Source organism: Dendropsophus ebraccatus, chromosome 1, assembly GCF_027789765.1.
Source record: "Dendropsophus ebraccatus isolate aDenEbr1 chromosome 1, aDenEbr1.pat, whole genome shotgun sequence".
Lineage (NCBI taxonomy): Eukaryota > Metazoa > Chordata > Amphibia > Anura > Hylidae > Dendropsophus > Dendropsophus ebraccatus.
In genome coordinates this window covers 133,965,186-133,990,201 of record NC_091454.1, presented here as the reverse complement: position 1 = coordinate 133,990,201, position 25,016 = coordinate 133,965,186, and the positions used below count along the sequence as shown (strand labels likewise).

Sequence of the window (25,016 nt, the reverse complement as noted above, 5' to 3'; positions counted from 1 at the left end):
CCCCCCTGTAGTATATAGTCCACCTGTGCGCTCTCCCCTTGTAGCTGCCCCCCAGACAGGAAAAAAAATTAACAAAAACAACTCACCTAGCACCTCGTTCCCCGCTGCGGCTGTCTTCTTCTCTTCCCGTCGGTCCGGCCCCCGGCTGATACGCGCTCTGTAGGGATGTCCCGGGGATTCCCCAGCAGAGCACGCATCAGTGACCTCAGCGTACGCCGCCGGCCTGCACTTCCGGGAAGGACAGGCCGGCAGCGTACGCTGAGGTCTGTGGTGCGCGCTCTGCTGAGGAATCCCCGGGACATCCCCAGAGAGCGCGTATCAGCCGGGGGCCGGACCGACACTGCCCCCAGCCCCACAGGCGTACTGACATCTAAGGACAGTACGCCTATGGGGCGGGAGGCAGTGCGGTGGGGAGCGGGACCTCCTAACCGCCCCGGGACGGACCGGATCCGGGGCGGTTAGGAGGTCTGACCAGGGGTCCGGACAGCTGGCCTCCGCGGTCCGGGTTCGGACTGCGGTCCGCCAGTTGAGGACCCCTGGCCTAGGATAACTGGGTCTAGCCAATAAATATCAAGATAGATGGTGTTTATCAGAGAGAAAATAACCAATATAACCAAATAAAGATAATATATGGAGAACAGTACATAAAATTAGTAAAAACATAAAAACACAAATTTTCACCTAGTTTCTTACTTGTGACACAGATGTAGCTTAAAGGGGTAGTGCGGCGCTAAACAATTATTCACTAAATAACACACATTACAAAGTTATACAACTTTGTAATGTATGTTATGTATGTGACTGGCCCCCTTCCCCGTGTTTCCCCCCACCCATGCTAGACCCCGAAGTGTAGTGCTCTATAATCCCCTGATCCGCATCAACCCCCATCCGCCATCTTGTGACAATGATGTAATGAACCGCTCCGACCGTCCCTCGTGCTAGCCGCCCTCTGCCGCCTCATCAGCTGCTCAGCCGGCTGAGCATAACTCATAACTAACACGAGGGCGGCCGGCACGAGGGGCGGTTGGAGCGGTTTGTTACATCATTGTCACAAGATGGCGGACGGGGGTCGACACGGATCAGGTGAGTATAGAGCACTACACTTCCAGGGGTGGTGTGGGTGGGGGGGAAACACGGGGAAGGGGGCCATTCACTAACATAACATACATTACAAAGTTGTATAACTTTGTAATGTGTGTTATTTAGTAAATAATTGTTTAGCGCCGCACTTCCCCTTTAATACATCATCATAAAAGGATACTTCAGTTTTTTCAACCACTATAAACCAAATTCAATTCACAAATACTACACAAAAAGACCCAGATTTATCAGTTAAAGGGAAAAAAAACTGGTGTCACTTGCTCACAGAAACCCATCACAGATTGATTGATTTAGGCAAATTATGCAGTTTTTTTTACACAGATTGATAAATCTGATCATTATTTTGAACATCAAGTTCACAGAGAGGAATCCCTTTACTTGAAGGAATATTGGTATCTCCTATCGATAAGCTGATCTTTGGAGGTCCTACTACCAGGACCCCTCTCACCTTTACTGAGAATGGGGATAATCTCCAGATTAAAATGAGCACTCCATGTGACTGCATGGCCACCACAACCTACATTCATTCACTAAGGGGCTGCCAAACATTTTTGAGGTCAGCGTTCCCATAGGGAATGAATGGAGCATGAATAAATACAGGAGAATTGTGTTTCTGTTCTTAGCTCTCAGACCATCAGTGGTGAACTTGTTATCCATTATCCCATGAAAAGGGGTATAACAACTAGAGATGAGAATACCTCTATAAAGTGTACCTGTCATTGGGTAGCTTTCATTAGGTAGCTCGGGCAGAGAGGAAGTGTGTGTTTGTGCATACGAAGGCCGTTGCCTTTAAGTCTCCATCCCAAAACAGTTTAGATGGAATAAAGTACATTTATTGGTAAGTACCACCTTTTACTATCTACAGGGAGTGCAGTGGAAAGTTTCTTGGCCAAGTTTATTGGACTGTGTTCCAACTATCGTATTGTTTGCTTTAATACTGCATCTGGACACTGCTTGTAGGTCCCGTGGCATGAGTCAGGTTCCTTTTAAACTTCACTTTTCTTTAGATTGAAAGCCATTAATGTTATACAAGACATGGGAATTCAGAGGACAATATAAAGGTAAAACTAATTCTACTTCTATTACAGTTTTAGACAACAACATCTGTGTGTGATTTACTCTACTGAATTACACGCTGATAGAAACAATTCATTTAACAGATAAATTCTGATTTGTATAATAAGTCAAAACTTTTATGAGTCAAATAATAAGTATAATAAGTCAAAACAAATTTGATGAGTTCATCAATACTTATCAGGAACGTTAAACTTTGTAATGCCTGACTGTCAGCAGCTTTCTACAACTCATGCCAACTTTGTGGCTGCCACATTGTTCAAAATCAGGAGAAATTAAATTTAATTTCACCTTTCCAGCTCAACCTCTGACCGTGAGCCAACTCCATCAGATCAAAATAGAAGCTTAATCATTTCTCTATATCTTTTGGTCTCTCTATCCCTCTCTGTGTTGACCTCAAAAACACCAGTTGCACGCTTCAGCTAAATTGTCCACAGAAAATGTGTTGCTCAGATCAATATAAGAAATGCTGTAATAAATGGGTCCCCAACAAGGCAGATGCAAATATGGAGCTAAAACTGACACACAGCCAGGAGCCTGCTGCAAGTGTCGGGAAGGAAAAGCAGTCATATTTCCTGGCAGTTTAACCATTTATATGCCACTGTCTATGTATAGAGAGAGTGACAGTCTGTTCCCAGCAGTTTGACACTTTACATGCCATGGTATGTAGAGACAGAATTACAGAGGGAGTTCCCTGTCATTCTCCAACAATGCAGCAGAAGGAACTACTGTGTAGTAATACAGAGATAGGATCCTGCTAAGGACTGCCTGGAACGGAGGTGAGAGGGGCCAAAGAGCTATAGAAAGCATTGCATTGCATTGATAGTGTTGGAATAGTGGTGGTTTATTATTTTGTGAGTCAAGGCCTTAAATTCTAACAGATTCTTTCTTGTGGCTGAATGTGTAGCACGGACAATAAAAAGGCATTTACATGAGCTAAACAATAATGTAATGTAACAACCAAAGTATCAAATAAAGTCCTTGAGACAAATTATGAATGACAAAATCGTAAACAAAAAATGAAGTTTGTGTAATATAAACGCGTAAATTCTTCTTCACTTATTTATTTATTTTACTTTTCTAAGCAACAAACATAAAAATCTAACAAATAATTAAATTCAAAACATGCTTACTTGAGCAAAGGGTGGAATATGATAGTAATGTTCCTGGCTCCAGGCTTGCAGACGAACCTTGACCCTCCACCAATAAGATCATCATGACCACCTATGTACAAAAATAGTAAAAAAGTAAATAATAGTAAAAATAATACCTTTTTTCCACCAAAATGAAGTCCTAATGCCACTAACTGTCATTCGAAGAATGTAAATAAAATGTACAGTATATTTCTTCATATTTATAATTGCTACAATTGCAAACAAGCAGGACAAAAAGATCACTTAATTTATAGTACGTCCAAAATGTTTTGATTCTCATGTACATTGATTTATACAAATGGGCATATGACATTACTGTAATTAGCTTAGATAAAGATGCATTCACATGCTGTATGTAATGAAGAAGTGAGAGCACTGTGTCAGACTGGATAGAATACACCACTTTCTGTGGGACATACAGCAGCTGATAAGCACTGGAAGAGTGCAGATTTTTAAACAGAAGTAAAATTACAAATCTATATAACTTTCTGACACCAGTTGATTTAAAAGAAAAAGATTTTTGCCAGTATACCCCTTTAATAATTGTCAGTGCTTAAGAACCAGTATATAATTTATTCAGCAAATTATACTTAGTCAAAAAGTTATCAGAGACTCCTCATGTTCCTGTCCTGAAAGATCTGCATGACAGCTGCTAGGGAAACAGTTCTTCAATCTCGTTAAATTTGTCAGAGAATGTTTAATCTGGGTTAAAATCTGCTGGATGAAAAAAACAAAAGTCCCTAAAGACAGATAAAGCAGACAACGTCCATCATCCTAGACATCCTTTCTATGCAGTGAGGTAACTGCACATAGGTGGATGTTAAGTGACTTTAAAACAAATGTTGAAGTTTCAGCTGCTATAAAAGGTGACCGGCTCAAAGATAAAAACTATGCTTAGGGGGAAAAGATAAAATTATAGAAAAAGACCAGTAAATCACCACTAAAAAAAATTACTAGAGAAGTTTTCCTCTATGTTTTTTTTTTTTTTTTACCTCTTTCCATCTCTAAATCTGGAGTGACAGGGAATCTGGTGGACGGTTTCATATAGTGTAAAAATATCACAGTGCCTAACATAGGTTTGCTAAACGTTACTTATAAGCTGGGCAATTAGCATTTTCTAATTAACATAAATGATCAGCAAGTGCACACAGAGCAGGGTAAATCACCTCAAGGACTCGCAGGGCAGGGACACTCACATCAAGTGACCAGCATGTCAACCCCTACAGCTACAAACACAGTGGCTGTAAGACAAATGCAGGAGGAGACATGCGGCGATAGATAAAGTATTGTATTGCCCTCCAAAAGTTATACAAATCACCAATATGCACTTATTACGGGAAATGTTTATAAAGTGTTTTTTCCCTGCACTTACTACTGCATCTAAGCTACACCTCCTGGATAAAATGGTGATGTCACGACCCACGGGAACACCCAGAGCTGGTTGTGTGGTGGTTGCTGGAGAGGGGCACTGGGACACAGGGCACTGGAGGGACACTGAGTATCCCTCTGCCAACATCCTCTCCAGCAGCCACAGCCCGCACAGCTCTGGGAGTCGGGTTGTGACATCACCATGTTATCCAGGAAGTGAAGCCTTGATGTAGTAATAAGTGCAGGGAAAAAGCACTTTATGTGCATTTCCAATAATAAGTGTATATTGGTAATTTGTATTACTTTTGGGGGGGGGGCAATACAAAATATTAATAAAAATGTTCAATGGACTTCTTTAATTGGCTGCCATGATCACATGAACATATAAATAGGGACCAGGCTTTAGAGACCCAGGGAAACCTAGTAAGAGTCAAAAATGGACGGGCAGGTGACTTGATAAGATAAGTACAAATTACCTTTCTTAGTTTACAACATTGCCGTTCGTCCTAGCTAAGAAATAATGGGTGGTTTTATTCACATTTAAAATGCATTGCAAACACAAAGGGGAAACACAGCCTTTCAGCCCCTTTAATTCAATTATTTGTGTAGGATGTGATGAAACCTATTTCGATTTGGAAAAAGACAGTAGGGATTGAAAGAATAGTTTATTAAGATATGATACTTAAATAAACTTTCTATCACACAGATACCTACAAAGCCAACTGATTTGCTAAAATAACTAAAGAAATCATCTAAAAGCATTGTGTTTTTATTTTTTTAGGCTTGCCTCGTGTAAAGATCTTATTGTGGAGCTAACATTCTATATGATCAACTCTGCTAGGCACATACTTTATCTAATCCCAAGTGAAACAAGAGGAGATAAGTTATGAGACACAATTTACAGAATTGATTGCATACGACAGACAGAAAAAATGATTCCGGCCCAAATATTAGTATATTGACTGCTTGTCTGCTGGAATCCATTGCCCCTAAGTAATTATTGCTGCTAAGGCTCATACAGTTATTAGGAATTCTCAAACTTTGCGCACATTCCAACTGGATAATTTAAATGTAAATGAGAAGTGAAATGCTCAAACAAAATCTGTACTTTGCTCCCAAGGTGAAGGCAATTTTCAATATTTCTTCCTGCATCAAGGAAAATTAATATTTTGGAAACATACATATCTGAGGTGTTGTGTTCTTAAAAAAAGATAAAGTACATATTTAAAAGCAAGAACTTATTTTTATTGCATCGTACCTAGAAACTCTTAATTTTCACGCTAAATCCCTTTACTACTGTGATCTAGGCTTTTAACAATAATAAAGGACATAGCTGAGAATATACCGTTTCTTCAATTACAATGTAGTTTAAGTAGCCCTAAATGCCATTCTCTAGATTTAAAGAAAGATTTAAATGTACCTGTTTTTTTCCTTTTCCAATCCAGAAAACCACAGTAATACAATTTTATTAACCCCCTCCCCCAGCACACTTTCTGTGCTCTGACATCCAAGTGAGGGGTTTAAAGGGGGTACTCTGGCACATTAAAACTTTTTATACATTGCTGCTATTATATAAAACAACATCTTATTCTTACCTCACCATGCTCTCCCAGTGTCCTCCTGCCGTGTCTCCAGGTCCCCCCGCCAACCACTGCCACTTCCGAGACGAACTAGTCTTGGCAGTGACAGCCCAAAGTGCTGCACCATCTCAGTCAGTGATTGGCTGAGCAGGCAAGACAAGTTTGCCTCAGAAGTGGCATCGGCTGCAAGGGACAGGAGACACGCCAAGAGAACACCAGGGGAGTGTAGGGATGTAAAAAGAATTTGCTTATAATGTTTTATATAAGGGCAGTATTATATAAAAATTACATGAAACAAATGAGATGAAATAAGAATTTACAGTTACAAAATGCACAAACAATTAGACAAAAAATTTGACATTCATTGCCCAGCACATCCCGGCATGTGTCGCTTTGGGGTCTTACAACTTCCTGTAAAAGAAAGCAGATAATATGCTGAGTGTAATCATTTATTTACATTGATCTCCGCAACAAAAAAAGCAGATCCAGTATCTGTGAAAGGACCCTTAACATCTTAATGACCACTGTTACGCCTTTTCACAGTATTCAATAACTTTGGCGAGCCTAGAATAGAATAAGGAACTAAAGGTCACCCATGTGGGAATCACAGAAGCTCGGCTGCCAGTATTAGAGCAGAGCCACCGCTGTATCTACCAGGAATGGAGATTCTCAGTTCCTGATAGATTACCCCTTAACATGCCGCGGTCAGATAGTGACTGAGACATGTAAAGAGTGCAGTGACATACAGCTGTACGTTATAAGAAGAAGCTTCTTGCTGCGTCTTCGTAGCGCCAATCTCCAGTGAGAAACCCAGTGTGATATAAGCTGGATCTCATGCTGAAGATAGAAGCGATGTGGGTGCAGCAGAAAACACTGTCTCATAAGGTACAGTTGTAGGAAGCAAGGAGATCGGGTGCTTGGAAGCCTATTCTGGTGCTAAATTAAAAATAGATATGCATTAGAGAAATGACTTAAGTGCACAGTAGCTGGGGATAGAGTGATCTCCAATACCAACTATTCTAACTGTTTAAAGGGAAACTAATAGCAGGTTAGACAAATCTAACCTGCTGATAGCTCCCTTTTTTGTGTACAGTGTGCTAAGGATAAAGGCAAGTCTCTTAACTTCATCCTCGGCGCCGCAACAGCCCCTCCTCAAGTGCTCCAAATAGCCTTACTAGGCGCGCCTTAAACTAAAAACTGCACGGAAATGGGGCAGAGGATGAAGGTAGTCTGCATCACAGACTATCCAGGAGTTGACTGATTCTTTAATCCAGGTCTAGGAGAAGATCTCTCAGGAGAACATCCACCACCTCATTAGAAGCATGCCCAGGCATTGTAGGGAGGTCATACAGGCACGTGGAGGTCACATACTGCTTACCTAGCCTCATTGCCTTGTCTTGAGGCATTATTGAATTTTAAATTACCCCACTTTCCCTATTTTCCAAAATAAAAAAAATAGGAAACAAACAAAAATTAACATATTGGGTATTGCCACATGCAGAATCAAATTATGCCATTACTGATATCAGGAATGGTCCTGTGACCAAGAATTGCTGATTTTTGATCACATCACAGAATTTTTTTGAATAAAAAGGGAATCAAAAAGTCACATACTGTATATGCAAGGGTGGTAAGGATAAAAAACAACAGCTCGTGACACAAACAATTAGCCCTCAAATAAAATATAATAGCCCTCAATAAAAATGCTATAAAGGTTCAGAATAGAGCATTTTTAAACACTTTTTTAAATAATGCTTTAATTTTAGTAGTAGAATAAACTAAAAAAAAGTTGAGGAATATAGATTAACCATTTAAATGGTTAATAGCGTAAACACGAAACCCACCTGAAATTTGAACAAATTTCCCCTCACAAATTTTCTTTTTTTTCTCTGTTTTGCAGCATATTTTATGGAAAAGTTAAGAATCATAAAATAAAAAGACTTCATATGGGTCTGTAGGTGGGACAGACCCATATGAAGTGGATAAAACTAAATGCAAAAACAAAAACTGTCTACCTCATGAAGGGTTAACATTTTTTGTAGCCAGAAAATACAAGGATTTCAATATCGTATCATATTACTATAATCTGGTCCCTTCTGAGTAATTATACATGTTGAAACAGCGCCCCCACCCATTCATAAAGTGCAGTTAGTATACTCTGCCTGTCTGCGGTTATCCTAGTATGGGCAGTAGCAGTGGATGACACAGATGAACCTGCAATGAGCTGTCAGCTGTACTGGGGGATGCAGTGGTACAGTAAGGGTTCCATAGTTTTTTGTGAAGCAGGGCAGCATATGGCTTTATACTGTACATGGGGCCGAAGTAAAGGGCCTATTACATGTGTAATAAAGACAACGATCAGGCGATGAAACAATCATTCATTGTTGTCATTTATTCCAACCTATGTACATGTACTAGTAATAGTGTAGTAAATGTACATGTAATAGTGATGCACAGCCAATGGCTAGTGACTGTAAAAACAACAATAAAGATTTTCTTTCCTGTCCATGCTTTTCTGGTTTTCTCCTTGCTTCTGTCTGCAGCTGCCAGTGTAACTTCAGAGCAATTTTGTGAAGTGACGAGCCACTCAGCCAATCACTGGCTGAGACGGGACCACCATAGTCCGTGATTGGCTGACCGGAGTGTCAGGTCTCTGAAGTCCATTGGCGGTTGCAGGCAGCTGGAAGAAGCAAGGAGAAGACTGAAAGTGTGAACAGGTGTGCATCCACTTTATTATTTCACACTTTTAAAGCAAGGGCTACATGGACATCGTCAACGATGTCAGTGCAGCCCTTGCTGCACAATTATAGAAAAAAGATGTATGCAACGTATCTGTATGCATTTAAGTATAAAAAAGTAAAGACTGCAGATTTAGAATTTAGAATGAATAATTCCAATTATTGTTGAAGGTGGCTTTCATGTACAGTGATGCCTTGAGACACAACAGCATGATATACAGGTATGACTTAGCAAACATAAGCTATCTGCCTCCTTAAATAGAGATATACTGTATGAGAAGGCCTAATATGTGATTGTAAAGCCTGCAGAAACACTGACAATGCAGGATACATCAAGGGGAAATTACAGAGGAATACACAAATGTCCTCATTAAATCACTTTCTGTGAAAGAACGTTGATAAACTTGTACAAGCTCAAGAAGCTATCACAGAAGCATCAAAGTCGCTTTACTTTGAAGCTGGCTCAGAACATGCGACCATGGTTGGTGCTATGACCCTCCATGAAGATCATCTTCATCTCAAAGCAATACGGTTTATAATGGCTGCTGCTTTGATTACAATTCAGGATCAGAGAACTGAGGCATGAAGCGCTTTAGAGTGTCTATACAGCGCTGCTGAGAACAACTGCATGCTCTTCAGTTTAAAAAGTAGTCTGCGTTCTCTCAGACATGTGCAAAAGATCAAAACTAAAAGACTGGGCAGAACAGCACTGGCTAACCTTACATTACCTCACACTGACATTTAACAACAGACTGTCTCCAAACAAGCTTTGTCACAATAACACAATCATCTAACTGCCTGATATTCTGCAGCAGGTAAAGGGTAGACCCTTCCTTCATCCGGAAGACAGATCTGGCTAAGGAGATAAATGTCGCCTTCCACTGGTAATCTTATAAATACACTTATCTTATCTAACTATATGTGTCATAAAACATTAATAGCTAGAAATCTTTCAGCCCATTCACATTTGTATATAAAAAAAAAGAAAGTAACGGTAGACAGCATTATTTAGAGAGTTGTACTTTTGAAATCCAACTTTCACTGTCTCTAGGTATACAGGGTACTTGCACTGTCAAGTTTTGCCTTATGGTACAACACAGTATATGATGTGAGCCTTGGGGGCATAGGATTTCATTTATTAGCAGGGATAGTTAGCATAGAAAACGTGATAAACAGAAGCAGTGATATGATCCAGGTACAGTAATAAAATGTACAGATGCAGATGAGCTGGGATGGAAAAATGGCACTGAAGGAATACTGGGGGTGAGTATACTTTATACTGGGAAAAAATGAAGTGCTTCTTTAAAAACAGGATGCCACTGGACACGTACAATATACATGATTCTCTAGATGGATTCTGTTTCTCATCATACAAAAATCAATGTTATCAGGATAGGCATTATGTTGACACCCTGATTTAAAAGCATCTTTGCCCTAATATTTAATTAAAAAAACAACTTTATTTTCTAGTTTTACATAAACAATGCTTAAATTGGTGGTGTCCCAAAGCAACAAAGGTAAATTTGGATGTGTACCACATACATATATATATATACACATACATACATACATATATATATATATATATATATATATATATATATATATATATATGCACAGGAGAACAAATGTGCTCTTTTTAGTAAAGTAACTTACATTAGGCTGGGTTCCCACTACATTCTGCAATCATTTTATTTTTTTTTCAACCGATGGAACAAAGTATGCATTTGTGTGCAACCATTTGAAATCCTTTTTTTATTGACTTCCATTATATATATATATATATATATATATATATATATATATATATATATGTGTGTGTGTGTCAAAACAGATCTGTTCTTTTAACGTACACAAAAACGAAGTCAACCTCATTTTTGTTCTATTAAAAAAACAGATCAAAATGGATCCTTTTTTTTTTTTTTAACAAAGGAAGTCAATCGAAAAATGGATGCACAGAAATGCATACAATTTTCTGTCCGTTTTTAATCAAGTTTTTTGTTTTTTTTTTTGCAAAAATGGATGAGTAAAACAGATTGCAAAAATGTAGTGTGAACCAAGCCTTACTGTGCCAGTTTTCCTTCCCATGTATCTACTCCCTTGTCTCCTCTATGAATTGTGATCCTGTGGTTGCCATGCAACAGTGCAGACACTTTCCCACAAACCCCCCTTGCTTGCATGCGAAGTGAAAACTAGCTGCCAGTACTAATAGGACAGATCATGTGACGATTGAACTGAGCATGTGCGACACAAGAAAATGGATGCCCTGTGGGCCGTAACCGAGGGCAACAGATGATAAAACAAAACACCACATTGGGGGGAGGGGGGGGGGGTGGATTAGTGACTCTATATCTTTCAAACAATACATCTTAAGAAATGCTTGTACATTTCATCTTATATAATTTATAAGGATGGACCTAGTTTTCATGTGACTACCCCCGCATTAACCGCATTATCTGCCTACAGCTTCTAATAAACATGAATCGTTTCCCCACCATTCCAAGATATTGGATAGCTTACAGTGACTGAGGACCCTGTTGTTTACACCTTATATACTAATTCTGCTCTCAGCTCAGAAGTGGATATATGTGTATCCAGACTCTGCAATGTTCTCAGAGCTAAACTGCCAGGACCAGAGAATGAAATACTGCAGTAAACTATCTGAGAGACTCATGCAGCTGTGACCGATGTGCTTGGCTCACAGAACAGCGTATACACTCGATACAACTGTATCCACTTCTCAGCTAAGAGGCAAAGTAGCTATCAGGCTCTGTCCACATCAGTCTTCATATTTCCATCATAGAAAGACAAAAATAATGGCAATGCTGGATTTGTCAAATAGCAGACATCAACAGAAACCTAGTGAGAATAATGGTGTCTATGGTGCGGGCCATTTTATCAGAAAAATTGTGCAAAAATGTATCTGCTTTGTCCATTACAACCAATCACAGCTCCGGTTTTGCTTCACAAAGTTGCCCTGGTAAAATTAACCCTTTAACATATAGTTAAAAAGACAGCTGCCCATTAACCCCTTAAGGACGGGGCCAATTTTCATTTTTGCGTTTTTGGTTTTTCCTCCTTGTGTTTAAAAGGCCATAGCACTTGCATTTTTCCACCTAGAGACCCATATGAGCCTTTATTTTTTGTGCTACTAATTGTACTTTCCAATAACATGCTGAATTTTTGCATAAAGTATACTGCGAAACCAGGAAAAAATTCAATGTGTGGTGAAATTGAACAAAAAAACGCATTTCTTTTATTTGGGGGGGTATGTGTTATTATGCCATTCGCCCTGGGGTACAACTGACTTGTTAAGCATGTTCCTCAAGTCGTTACGATTACAACGATATATAACATGTATAACTTATATTGTATATGATGGCCTGTAAAAAATTCAAACCATTGTTAACAAATATATGTTCCTTAAAATCGCTCTATTCCCAGGCTTATAGCGCTTTTATCCCTTTGTCTATGGGGCTGTGTCAGGTGTCATTTTTTGCGCCATGATGTGTTCTTTCTATCGGTACCTTGATTGCGCATATACGACTTTTTAATTGCTTTTTATTACATTTTTTCTGGATTTGATGCAACCAAAAATGCACAATTTTTCACTTTGGCATTTTTTGGCGCTTACACCGTTTACAGCGCGAGATCAGTAATGTGATTAATTAATAGTTCGGGCGGTTACACACGCGGCGATACCAAACATGTTTATTTATTTTTATTCATAACATGGGGAAAGGGGGGGTGATTCAAACTTTTATTAGCGGAGGGGGCTTTTTATTAACAACAACACTTTTTTTTTACACATGGGGGACTTCTAGTATATGCACTCTGATCTCTCATTGATCTATGCTGTATATAGTTATACAGCATAGATCGATGAGATCGGCAGTGGATTGCTTTCGGCTGCTGCAGCCGAAAACAACCAAGTGCCGAGCCGGGGTCAGCACCATTTTGGCAGAGACCCCGGCAGGTAATAGACACGGAGATCGCTCCTCCAGGTCAACGTCCCGGAGGAGCGATCTCCGCCACTAGACACCAGGGAACGGCTGCATACGGTAATCAGATGCAGCTGTCAACTTTGACAGCTGCCTCCGATTACCTAATTAGCGGGCACGGTCTACACGCGGCACCTGGGATCGCGGCGGTTCAGAGCGGGGTCGCCGCGCGGCCCCGCTCTGAACACCTCTTCTGGACATATGACGTACGGGTACGTCATATGTCCCTAAGAGGTTAAAGACGTTGTCCAGCGAAAATCTTTTTCTTTCAAAACAACTGATATCAGAAAGTTATATAGATTTGTAATTTACTTCTATTAAAAAATCTCAAGTCTTCCCATACTTATTAGCTGCTGTATGTCCTGCAGGAAATCTTATTTCCAGTCTGACACAGTGCTCTCTGCTGCCATCTTTGGCTGAGACAAGAACTCTGTCTCGGTTTTCGATGAATCTCCATAGAAAACCTCTCCTGCTCTGGATAGTTCCTGTCTCGGCCAGAAATGACAGCAGAGAGCACTGTGTCAGACTGAAAATAAAGCAACACTTCCTGCATGACATACAGCAGCTAATAAGTATGGGAAGACTTGAGATTTTTTAATAGAAGTAAACCACAAATCTATATAACTTTCTGACACCAGTTGATTTGAAAGAAAAAGATTTTCGCTGGAGAACCCCGTTAAGATCAACCAAGGCAGGGAAGGAGATGTGGATGTAGGGGACAGGTGTGGGCAAGTTGTGTAACTTCAGTAAAACTTTATCAACTTAGTGGAAAACAATTTTAAACATTGCAACACTTAGAAGATAATACTGTAATGGCTTGTAACATAAAAGATAGTGATAACTAGATAGGTGAAAATGTTAAGATTAGTTGGGGTTCCATTAATAAACTAAGTTATCCCAGTTTCCTGCCCCTTAGCTTCAGCAAGGAGAAAACACTGCAAAATTCTAGCAGTTAGCTGGGACCCAGTAGTCAGGCCTCTACCAACCTAACATCTATGCAGTGAATAGGTGATAAAGACACTGCCTATGGTACAGCTAGTCAGTCATACTCAAAATGAGAGAGTCAGATCAGGCAGTTGAGTAAAGCTTTTGTTTTTCCAGCCTGTGCCCTTTAAACTGTAATACAGGCTAGAGTGAGTGAGGGTTCATACTATGATTTGCCCTTTCTTGAATGTATATGTTGTACATCTGTGCCTTGCGAGGCACCATTGTAGTGTTAATGCATCCTTATACTTTAAACCATGGGTCTCCAAACTGCGGCCCTCCAGCTGTTGTGAAACTACAACTCCCATCATGCCTGGACAGCTAAAGCTTTGGATTTGGCTGTCCAGGCATGATGGGAAATGTAGTTTTGCAACAGCTGGAGGGCCGCAGTTTGGAGACCCATGCTTTAAGCAGTAATCCTTTAGGGGCTTGTATTATAAAGACAACTACTTATTGCTGCAAGTCCAGCTTTACAAAGAAACCCTATGTGATCAGCTTTTATCACAGGGGAGAAAGATGTGTATCGCCATATGCAACAATTTTGGTAAGAGCGTAAATTATTGTGTGTGTTTATGAACTCTCCAGGTTGAAATTCATGGACTCTTGTCTTTTTTCAACCTTATTAACTATGTTACTCCACTGGAGTACCTTTTTAAGTCTTGATAAATCATGTGGCAGGCCTGCACGAACAATCACTGTATTGCTTGTGCAGCCATTAACTTTCAATGCTATTGGCTGCACATCTGTTTACACAGAGATGTGCGGTCAATAATGATAAATTTTACCACCACACAAAAGATCAAATCAACCGAGTGGGCGTTTGCTGAGCATTTCTAAGATTGCTTGTTACTCAAAATCGGTCTGAGTAAAATAGACTTTATACAGAGTAGAGGGAAATTAACTACCTCCATAGCTATTTACAAGAGCCGACAATCTAATTTGCAGTAGTTTGCATAATTAAAGGGGTTGTCCAGAGAAAATCTTTTTCTTTCTGATCAACTGGTGTCAGTAAGATTTGATTTACTTTTACTAGATTTGTAATTTACGTTTATTAAAAAATCTCAAGTCATACTTATAAGCTGCTGTATGTCATGCAGGAGATGTTGTTTTATTTTCAGTCAGACACAGTGCTCTCTTCTGACATCTCTAACTGAGACAGGAACTGTCCAGAGCAGAAGAGGCTTTCTATGGGGATTCATATAAAACCAAGACAGAGTTCTTGTCTCGGCCAGAGATGTCAGCAGAGAGCACTGTGTCAGATTGAAAATAAAACAACATTTCCTGCATGACATACAGCAGCTAATAAGTATGGGAAGACTTGAGATTTTTTAATAGAAGTAAATTGCATATATTTATAACTCTCTGATATCAGTTGATTTGAAAGAAAAAGATTTTCGTTGGACAACCCCTTTAAAACGTAACTGCTCACGAAATGGGAACGTTGATCATATTACCATGAAGACAGCATGGAGGAAAAGAGAAGGATAGCTACACAAATGCCTGCAACTGAAATGGTAACTCAACCCTCGACAGACATTAGTAGTTTCAGGAAAACAGCCAAGACTTTAATCACATTTCTTTTCAAACACAGCCAGGGATTTGGAATTGCTGTTATTCCAGGAGATGACCCTAATACAGTGCTTAATCAAAGTCGTTGCCAGCGAGAGAGCATCCTGCAGGCTTTAATAAAAACCAATTTCACAAAAGTCACTATGTCAAAATCATGCTGAACCTGATTAAAAAATACCTCTTTGGGGAAAGGAAAAAAATACACACAAAAAAAAAAACACTTTGCATCTATGGGCAATATGGATAATAACACAACAATACTACTGGTAATACTGAAAAAATCTCTACAGTAAACGGGTGTTATATGATTTCATCTGATCAGGGACTTCCCATTATATGCACTAATCACTTGAAATCTATTTCATTGCCTTGCAGAGTTTTAAAATGCTGGCATCAGCTGCATACTGGAGGTCTTGTTAGTGTATAAGGAAATTGAGAAAGAAATTACCCTATGTGGAGGTCAACATAACCTGCAAATTCAAAGGTTGCAAGCACAGCAAGGTCAGCCTTGTGTCGCACTGATAAAAGATAAGTAAACACAATTGGTAGACCGAGATTTCATGTAAAATCACAACGCCATCAAATAAAATTCTAATATATCATCCAAACCGGTAAAAGAAGCAAACAGAAAAACAGGCTCCAGGACTTTCCTTGGGTTTACAGAAAACTGGCAAGAAAAGAACATGGGTTATCTCCTTTTCAACTTAAACTGTACCTATTGTATCAAAAGATTTTTAAAAAAAAAAACTGCAAAATGTAGCTAAATTAATCCTTCAGAGTGGTGACAAGGCAATTTTATTTCTTTCACTGCTGTTATTGAGTCCCCCTATACTACACAGCTATTTCTCTTTTTCTCCATATCTGGGGATGGGGCCAGAGCTTTCCAGAGGTACTCACAAAAGTACTTCCTTTCCCTTAAAGGGGTTATAAAGCGCTACAAAAACATGGCTACTTTTTCATAGACAGCACCCCTCTTTTCTTCAGTTTGGGTGTAGGTTTTGCAACTTGGTTCAATTGAAGTGAATAGAGCTTAATTGCAAACTGCACCTAAACTTGAGACAAGAGTGGTGCGTTCTCTGGAAGAAAGTGGCCATGTTTTTGTAGCACTGGATAACCCCTTTAAATGGGCACTGTCATTAACAATAAGGTGATACTACATCTTTGCAATTTACCATATTCTTTGCTTTACAAGATGCACCTGATGACAAGATGCACCCAGGTTTTAGAGAAAGAAAATAGGGGAAAAAATATTTTAAACCAATGTCAGCATTATTTGGTAAAGGTTCTTTTACATTTTATGATGCTATAGGGCTAAGAGGTTTGGCAGCACTATACCACTAACACGCACGTGCCAGCCTCGGGAATATCACAAGTGGAGTGGATCTCAGGGCTGGAAGCCCGCAGGTAGAAGGTCACAGCTTTGGATGTGTCAAGTATCTCTGTATCTTCGCTTTGTAAGACGCACTAACTTTTACCCCTCACTTAAAGTGACTGTACCACCAGGCCCAGGCTGAAGCACTGGAGGCGGGCCGACCCACCCTTAGTGGGAGGAAACCCCCGCCCCTCCATGATAGGGTTCCATTGATTCTAATGGAGTCACGTCATGGAGGGGCTGGGGTTTCTTCCCACTGGGGGTGGGTCGGCCCGCCTCCAGTGCTTCAGCCTGGGCCTGGTGGTACATTCACTTTAAGGCTGGGTTCACACTACGTATATTTCAGTCAGTATATTTCAGTCAGTATTGCAACCAAAACCAGGAGTGGATTAAAAACACAGAAAGGCTCTGTTTACACAATGTTGAAATTGAGTGGATGGCTGCCATTTAATGGCAAATATTTAATGTTATTTTAAAACAATGGCTGTTATATTAAAACAATGGCCGTTATTTACTGTTATATGGCGGCCATCCACTCAATTTCACCAGTGTGTGACCAGATCCTTTCTGTGTTTTTAATCCACTCCTGGTTTTGGTTGCAATATGAGGACCACAATACTGACTGAAATATACACGTAGTGTGAACCCAGCCTTGGAGGGGAAAAGTGCATCTTTTAAAGTGAAGAATATGGTACTTAATCATTTTTTTTGCCTGTTGTCTATTTTGCCTGTTGTATATTCAGCCACAGATTTCTCACTTACTGTAAAAATGCAGTTAATGTTCCAACATTAAGGAGCCTATTTATCATTTGCGCGTTTATTTTTGCGCTTACGCACTTTTTAAATGCTTGTTCAAAATGTATCATTAGGCGCACATGCCTCAATGAATTTGTGTGCTATGTTAGGGTCTGACTAGAGTACTACTGTGCAACTTTTTTTGCAAAAAAAAAAAATATATTTTTTTTTTAATTGCACGATAAATCTTAAACCACCCTCCATTCAAACGGAAAATTTAAAAAATGGCACAGTCGGCATAAACTGCTTGCAAATAGCGCAAGCTGCTTCATAAATAATGTATAAAATTTTACACCCTGTGCAAAACCGCAAAATATGCCAGAAAAATGATGCAAAAAGAACAATAATAATGCACTTAAAGCTATTTGGATTTGGTCTTAGGAACAGCAATAAAAGAGACCTAATGCAGGTAGTGATGTCAGTTGTCCCTCTGCTCTGCACAGGCGGGCCCAGTGAGAATGAATGCTGATTGGCCAGCAGACATGTACGCCCCTGTACACACACCTGTGCACTGCAGCAGCTGGGTAAACTAACTGCTTTTCTGGTCTACGGCAAATGTCATCTATTTAAAAAAAAATAAAAAAGACCTTCTCACCAGCTCAGAGTGAAATGCAGAAGCACAAGCAGCACAATGGGGCACTAAGGGAACCACTTGAGCTAAAAAAATAAAATATGAACAGACAGCATACATACATTGCTGGGGGGGGGGGGTTTATATATCATGGTACACAATCTGTACAATCACAGGACAGTGCTTACTTTTCTCTGATATATCATGACAAAGTACTGGTGAATGTGAACATGGTTTAGACAGTCTGGCACTGTGCTGGTATATGATTTACATTAGTTACATTACTATTAAATCCATGGGCCTTTAAAAGGTGCTATGTAAGCTGATCGCTGTCTTTCGCTGTCTTTCAATGTCTTTCAACATGTTGGCAGCAGACCTCCACTATCTGCTATAAGCTTCCGCAGCTCCCTGCACTTATCAAATTGCTGTCAGCACGTGTAATAGCACTGAGAGTGAGCAGGAAACAAGAAGCAAGCGAGCGCTGGCCTGACAGGTTGGCTCATTTGTTTCTGCTGATCGGCTTGTGTAATAGGGGTCTAAGGGCTTATTCTTACATCCTGTAAATTATGGGCCCTACGGATCAGAAAACCCTATAATGGAATGTTTCCCTGCCCGGCATGATGTATCAATATCATTCTGGGAGCGCAGAAACAGTATGAATTTCTGCGGCTCTGTAGTGACTACTACTCCCCCAAAAAAGCTGCCTTCAGGAGACTGGACCTGGATACAAGTACAGCTTTGTTTTACAGCATGGTAACAAAAAACAAAATAATAAATGTAAATTGCAAACATGCTTTACATCACATCTATTGTTGATTTATATTTTGAAAGTTATAAGGACAGTTTCTGGGAGAGTACTGACCCTCTGAAGGAGGCAGAAAGTCCCATAATCTTGCCTCTCTTTTCTGTGCATATCACTAGGCAAGTAGCCCTGCCTTCTGGTGTTCTGTCCTGGTCTGTTACTAGGGACAGACTGAGCCCAACAGGCAGTTAAATGGAGGGAAGATTATAAAATGGAGGGAAGTTACTTCAGATAACAATGGCCATTTATTGTTTTTAGTGGGCAAAGTAACAAAGTATATTTTGAATAATAAAATACATTATGACATTTCGACATTGCGATGATTAAATAAAGCCAAGATTGGCTGACGGCAGAGAAAAGGGGATGTTTTAAACTACATATTTGCCTAAATTGCCTTGTTTTTAATACTTAGATTAAGACACTAAAAAGTGTTTATTTTGTGTTTTTTTTACTTTATAAGGGCAATGAGCATGTCCAGACCGTATTCTTTGTATGGGACACATTTGTGAGCATGCTACTGTATGTAACCTCACTGACCTGTACATACTGCATACTGTCATACTGCAGAGATGGGGAGGCTGAGGTGTCAATATTATCTAATGTCTTTGCTATCTACTGTCATCTGCTGTTCCAGTGTTCTATGTAGTACTGTACAGATGACTTTCCAGCTCCCCCTACCTATTACAGACAGAACATGAAGTCTCAGATTAGTTTTAATTTCAGGATTATTTTATAATCTAGATAGTAAAATGTAAAATTCTTTAAAAAAAACGTTAAACCCAAAACCTTGTTTACACATCAGATCATCTTTGATGACACATGCCCTTTAATAATTAGCTGTGGTTAGGTTTCACTGGTGAGAGACCAAATTGGTCAGACTATAAAGAGCTAACCTGGTGTCTCATGAATTCCTACTAAGTGCAGTTGATGGCATCCTGAGATGTAGTGTTGCCTAAAACAATACATTCAAACAGTGACGAGGTGAAAAACATTTTTATATTTGGATAAAAGAAATATTATCGAAGAAACATTAAAATGCTGCTTTGGACCATACAAGACTTGTAAAAGGGCAGCTAAGATTTAAGGGTTGCAATGCTTTTCCCTAAATTAACTCTTCACACAAACCATTTATTGGTAATGTATACTCAAGTGGAGCCTTGACATTCCCACATTTCTTTTATGGCCACAGGCGGTAAAATTGTGTATTTTTCCATGCTGTGAATAAAATATGTTTTCAACTGTGTAATAAAGCATGAAAGGCAGCTCTTCTGTAATATCTAGGACCTACAATGGTTTGGAGAGTTAGATATTTAAGATTCTTGTGTGTATCTATGGCTGGCTTAAAAAATTAAAATTTACAGCTCGCATCCAGATGCTGATTTTTATGAAAATATTAAAAGATAATTCTTATTGAATGACAGTAAGCAAAGAAATTACAACCCGTCAGATAATACACTCAGTAGTGTAATACCAAGTGTTAGCTGGTAGTGTAACACTGACAAGCAACAATTATGCTTTGGTACAATCATTTGATAGAAACAAATATCAGATGTCTGCTAGACGCTCAGCAATGTTCAAGAAACCATAGAAATTGAAAGGAGTGTTTTTAGGATCAGTAAGGTTCCCAGTTGTCAGGCCCCACCTATCAGCTTTTTATTCCCTATCCACAGGATAGAAAATTATTCCTTCAAATGGGAATACCCATATTCTACATGTGAGTTTTGCACCAACTAGATTTACTTGAGGCATACTGAAATATGAATTTTAGTTGGTTAAAGGGCCAAAAAAAAATCCATTAATAGACCTAGGTTAAAAAAAAATGAAAGCACTTACTAACTCACGGTCATCTAAATCTTAGTACACTATCTGCCGAGAGCTGTGTAGTTTCATGCATTAGGGTCCTTATACACAGTCCGCATAAAAGGGCCTTTAGTTGCTCAGCCTTACCACTATCAAAGAACTGTTCTCCCTTCCTTCTGTAATGACATGTCACCGATGTCCAGTAGCTCATATAACCAAACTTTTATCTAAACAGACTATATGGCATATTTTATATACATTATACCAGCAACACTTGGGTCTTCATAGAGAAGTCTAATGATAGTCTCAACAAGACAGTCTTTTTGTCCTGACCAGTATCAAACCGGTTAAAGCCCTCTAAGCAGCCCTACTGATCAACAGGACAAAATGACGTTTTCCAGATCTAGGATAAAACAGATCATTTTGACCAAGTTTACAAAGTCCAACCCTTGTTTGTTTGCATGGTACAAAACATCATCAGATCAATCAACGTTCTCCAGCATAACATTTCTCCCAGATGTTCCTTTACAAATTGGAGTTAAATATGTGAATGAGGCTGAAAAACAAAAATATGCATCTTATTAACGAGTATTCACTGCAAATGATATTAAAAGGCATAATAGCAAAGCCACAAGGGAAGAGAGATGCAGGGAAGTGAGCAAGTAGGTGTCAAGACAAACCTTTGACACTGACAAGTAATTAAGCTTTAATACTTTTAATTGCACCCATTGGGTATAAGGCACAATTAAAAGGTGATTGAACATGCGTTAAGAGTCAACTTTCTTCTTGACTTGTGCTCTTTTCCTGTACACATCCAAGACATACGTAATCAATTTTTCATTCCAGCCCAATCACTTTCCTACCTGACAGGTCTAGAACTGCTGCTAATGAGTGTTAGGAGACCCACCACACCCCCTGAAAAAGGAAGCAAATTAATATTTTACATTCAATTACTGACTATGCAAAGCCAAGTGTCTTAGCTAAATAATTTCAGAATACAGATTTCACTATGTATTGACATCTCCTTCTTTTCAGCACTAAGGAACAAATGCAGAGCTGGCTTGCTCATTAATTATACACACCGTTCTCCTCAACGGTAAACCGCTCTCAGGTGCATGTATTATCTATGTTAGAATGTAAAAATTAGAGATAATTCCAAGACGCACACTCATGGCAAGGGACAAATCAATGACAGATCTAAGGGTGGCCATACACCTGAAGTCAGTGTTAGCCTACTGCTATTTTCCCATCTGCACCATACAGAACAGAAGTATAGGGCATGGTGTGATTCAACATTCTCAGTCCTCCTTTTTTATCGACATCTGCCATCAGTGGGCCCCTACACATATTAGATAGTCTAATGTGTTTAGGTACTTAAAGGGGTAATCCAGGCAAACATTGTATGGTGTAGATGAATGCAGTTTGGATATAAATATACAAGTTCCTAATATAGTGTAGTAATGAATTCAGCACTCTTACATTCATCTCCGACCCTGTAATTGTCCCTGAAAGTTGTGTAGTTCCTAAATAATGCTAACGTCATGTCTCGTTCAGTGTATTCAGTCAGTCATTTTGTGACATCATGTCAGGGAGCCACGTCATGACTGCGGGAAGTCTCTTGTGCGGTGTTCCATTTTAGCCAGCCTTCCTGTTTGCATAAGCCGACCCCTTGTGATCTTCTTGTGTCTGGCTGAGCACTGGCATAATGATCTGTCTATCTACTGACATCACCCCCTCAAGCATCTGACAATGCCCAACAGTCCAGATACAGTATATTCTGTAAGTAGAAAATAGTAGGGTCTCAAGGAGTTAAAGATGTAATTAGAAAGACAAATGACACACTGTGGACAAAAACATATACTATAATGATTTAAAATTAAAAACGAGAACAAAAAAAAAACAAACAATAAAACAACCCACAGAGCTGAAAACTGTGTATAAAAGTCTCATGCCACAGGACAATTGTTAGAATAGTATTAGCTGAAAGTGGCAGGGTTCATTTTATATAAATACATTTGCAGACCAATTCAATTAGATTTTTATTTTATCTTTATTTATTTTTTTCCTGCAATAACCATAATGTGCAAGGACCCTGCAGCTCTGGTTGCATCTGCAATTTAGCAACTACTCTTCTAGCAATTGTCCCGTGGCATCAGACTTGTACACACAGTTTTTCGGCTCTATGGGTTGTTTAATGGTCCTATTTTTCTCTTGTTTATGATTGTAGACAAAATATACAATATAATGATTACAAATTATAGAGTGTCATCTGTGTTTCTAATTAGATATATACATATTTACATCAAGAAAGAACTCTTGTGAACCTGCTATTTTCTACATACATATTTCTCCATTGGCCTGTGGGTGCAGGAGTCCAGCAGTGCATTCAGAGTTTCCTTATTATTTCTACACTAGATTATATCCATCCCCACATCAGGTAGAATCCCTGTACCACAGAACCACATATATTCGATATTATATTCTGTACCCGATGTCTCTGTGTATGTTTCAGCCACAGGCATGACGCTGCTGTGTGGATGGGAAATAGAGTGAGTGTCTGTAGTACAGACCAGTGATGCAAGGCATGCTGGTAATTGCAGAAATCAGCAGTGTGCTGAAAAAGGAATTGGAGTCCATATGGAGCAGCTTCAATTCCACATGTGGAGGTGCCACACAACATAGGAATTGGGTAAACATAACATGGGAAGTAAGGTATTACCAATCCAATTAATCAGTTTAGCTTACTTTTTATTTTTTTTAATGTCTATGATCACATAACCCTTCAGCGATAAAGTTATCCGGTATAACAAAAATGTATTTAAATGGGCACTAAATGGTCGTTAAAAAACTTTTGATACGTCAGAGAGACATATCAAAAGTTTTCATTGATCAGGGTCTGAGTGTTCAGACAACATTTGATCAGAATGAGTCGGGAAAATTTAATGCGCATGGTCATCTCCCCGCTATTTCTACTGAAAAGTCAGGGCCTGACCACTCAGAACTTCATCAATAAAAACTTTTGATATGTCTCTCTGCTTGGTGTATGGGCATTTTAACCAATTACCCAATGTAAATTATTTTACAGTGCAAAATAAAAAAATATTTACTTTATCTATCCAATATTTTATAGCATTTAATATGATTTATTCATACTTGTGCTAAATAACAAAAGAGAAAAGTAGTCAATAGAGAGGAGTGAACCTCGAGCATGCTCGAGTCGATCCGAACCCGAACTTTCGGCATTTGATTAGCGGTGGCTGCTGAACTTGGATAAAGCCCTAAGGCTATGTGGATATAGTCATTGGCTGTATCCATGTTTTCCAGACAACCTTAGAGCTTTATCCAAGTTCAGCAACCACTACTAATCAAATACCGAACGTTCAGGTTTAGATCGACTCGAACCTGAACCCAGTTCGCTCATCTCTAGTAGCCATACATTATCTCATTTACATTACAATATTTACTTCATGTTTTGTTGTATATTTAATACAATGTGACTTTTACAAAAACCTTTGTGAGAAAGAAACATCTCTACATTAATAAAATTTCCAGTTTCCAGTTTAGGAGCTAACCAAAATGAAACATACAAGGAGCATGAAAGATGTCCCTATAACCGCACAGAACAGCCGCTTTTACTGTTGTGTTGAACATTTTTTAAAGGAGAAGTCCGGCCAAAATTAATTTTTGATATGTTGTTACTTATGAAAAGTTATACAAATTTCTAATGTACATTAATTATGGGAAATGCACATATAGAGCTATTTCCCTTAATTTAGTAGATCAGGAAGTGTTAGAAATATCTCTGAAGAAGTGACGTCACGACCCAGGGTGTAATTCCTATGGAGTGTCCAGCAGGGGGCGCTCTCTATATAGAAGTCTATGGGACTTTATTGTTTCTATGGGTTTCTATGTAATGTAATGTAATGTAGTGTACAGTGCTTTATTGAATGAATACATCTATGGAATACTTTGGGGAGCAAGTGTCCTTGCTCCCCAAAGTATTGCATAAATGTATTCATTCAATACACAGTAAGCCCGCCGATCCGCCGCATTTCCGCCGAATTTCCGCCGCATTCCCGCCGATCCGCCACACGCTGATCCGCCGCA

At 39.3% G+C, this 25,016-nt stretch overlaps 1 protein-coding gene across 1 annotated transcript in view; it reads right to left on the bottom strand.

Moving 5' to 3' along the window:
* The window catches only part of EXOC4 (exocyst complex component 4), a 314,927-nt gene that overhangs the window by 201,901 nt on the left and 88,010 nt on the right, over positions 1–25,016 (bottom strand). Inside the window, exon 10 of the mRNA XM_069979105.1 lies at positions 3,309–3,399. Coding sequence (XP_069835206.1) covers positions 3,309–3,399 — 91 coding nt within the window. The remainder of the gene's footprint in view (positions 1–3,308; positions 3,400–25,016) is intronic.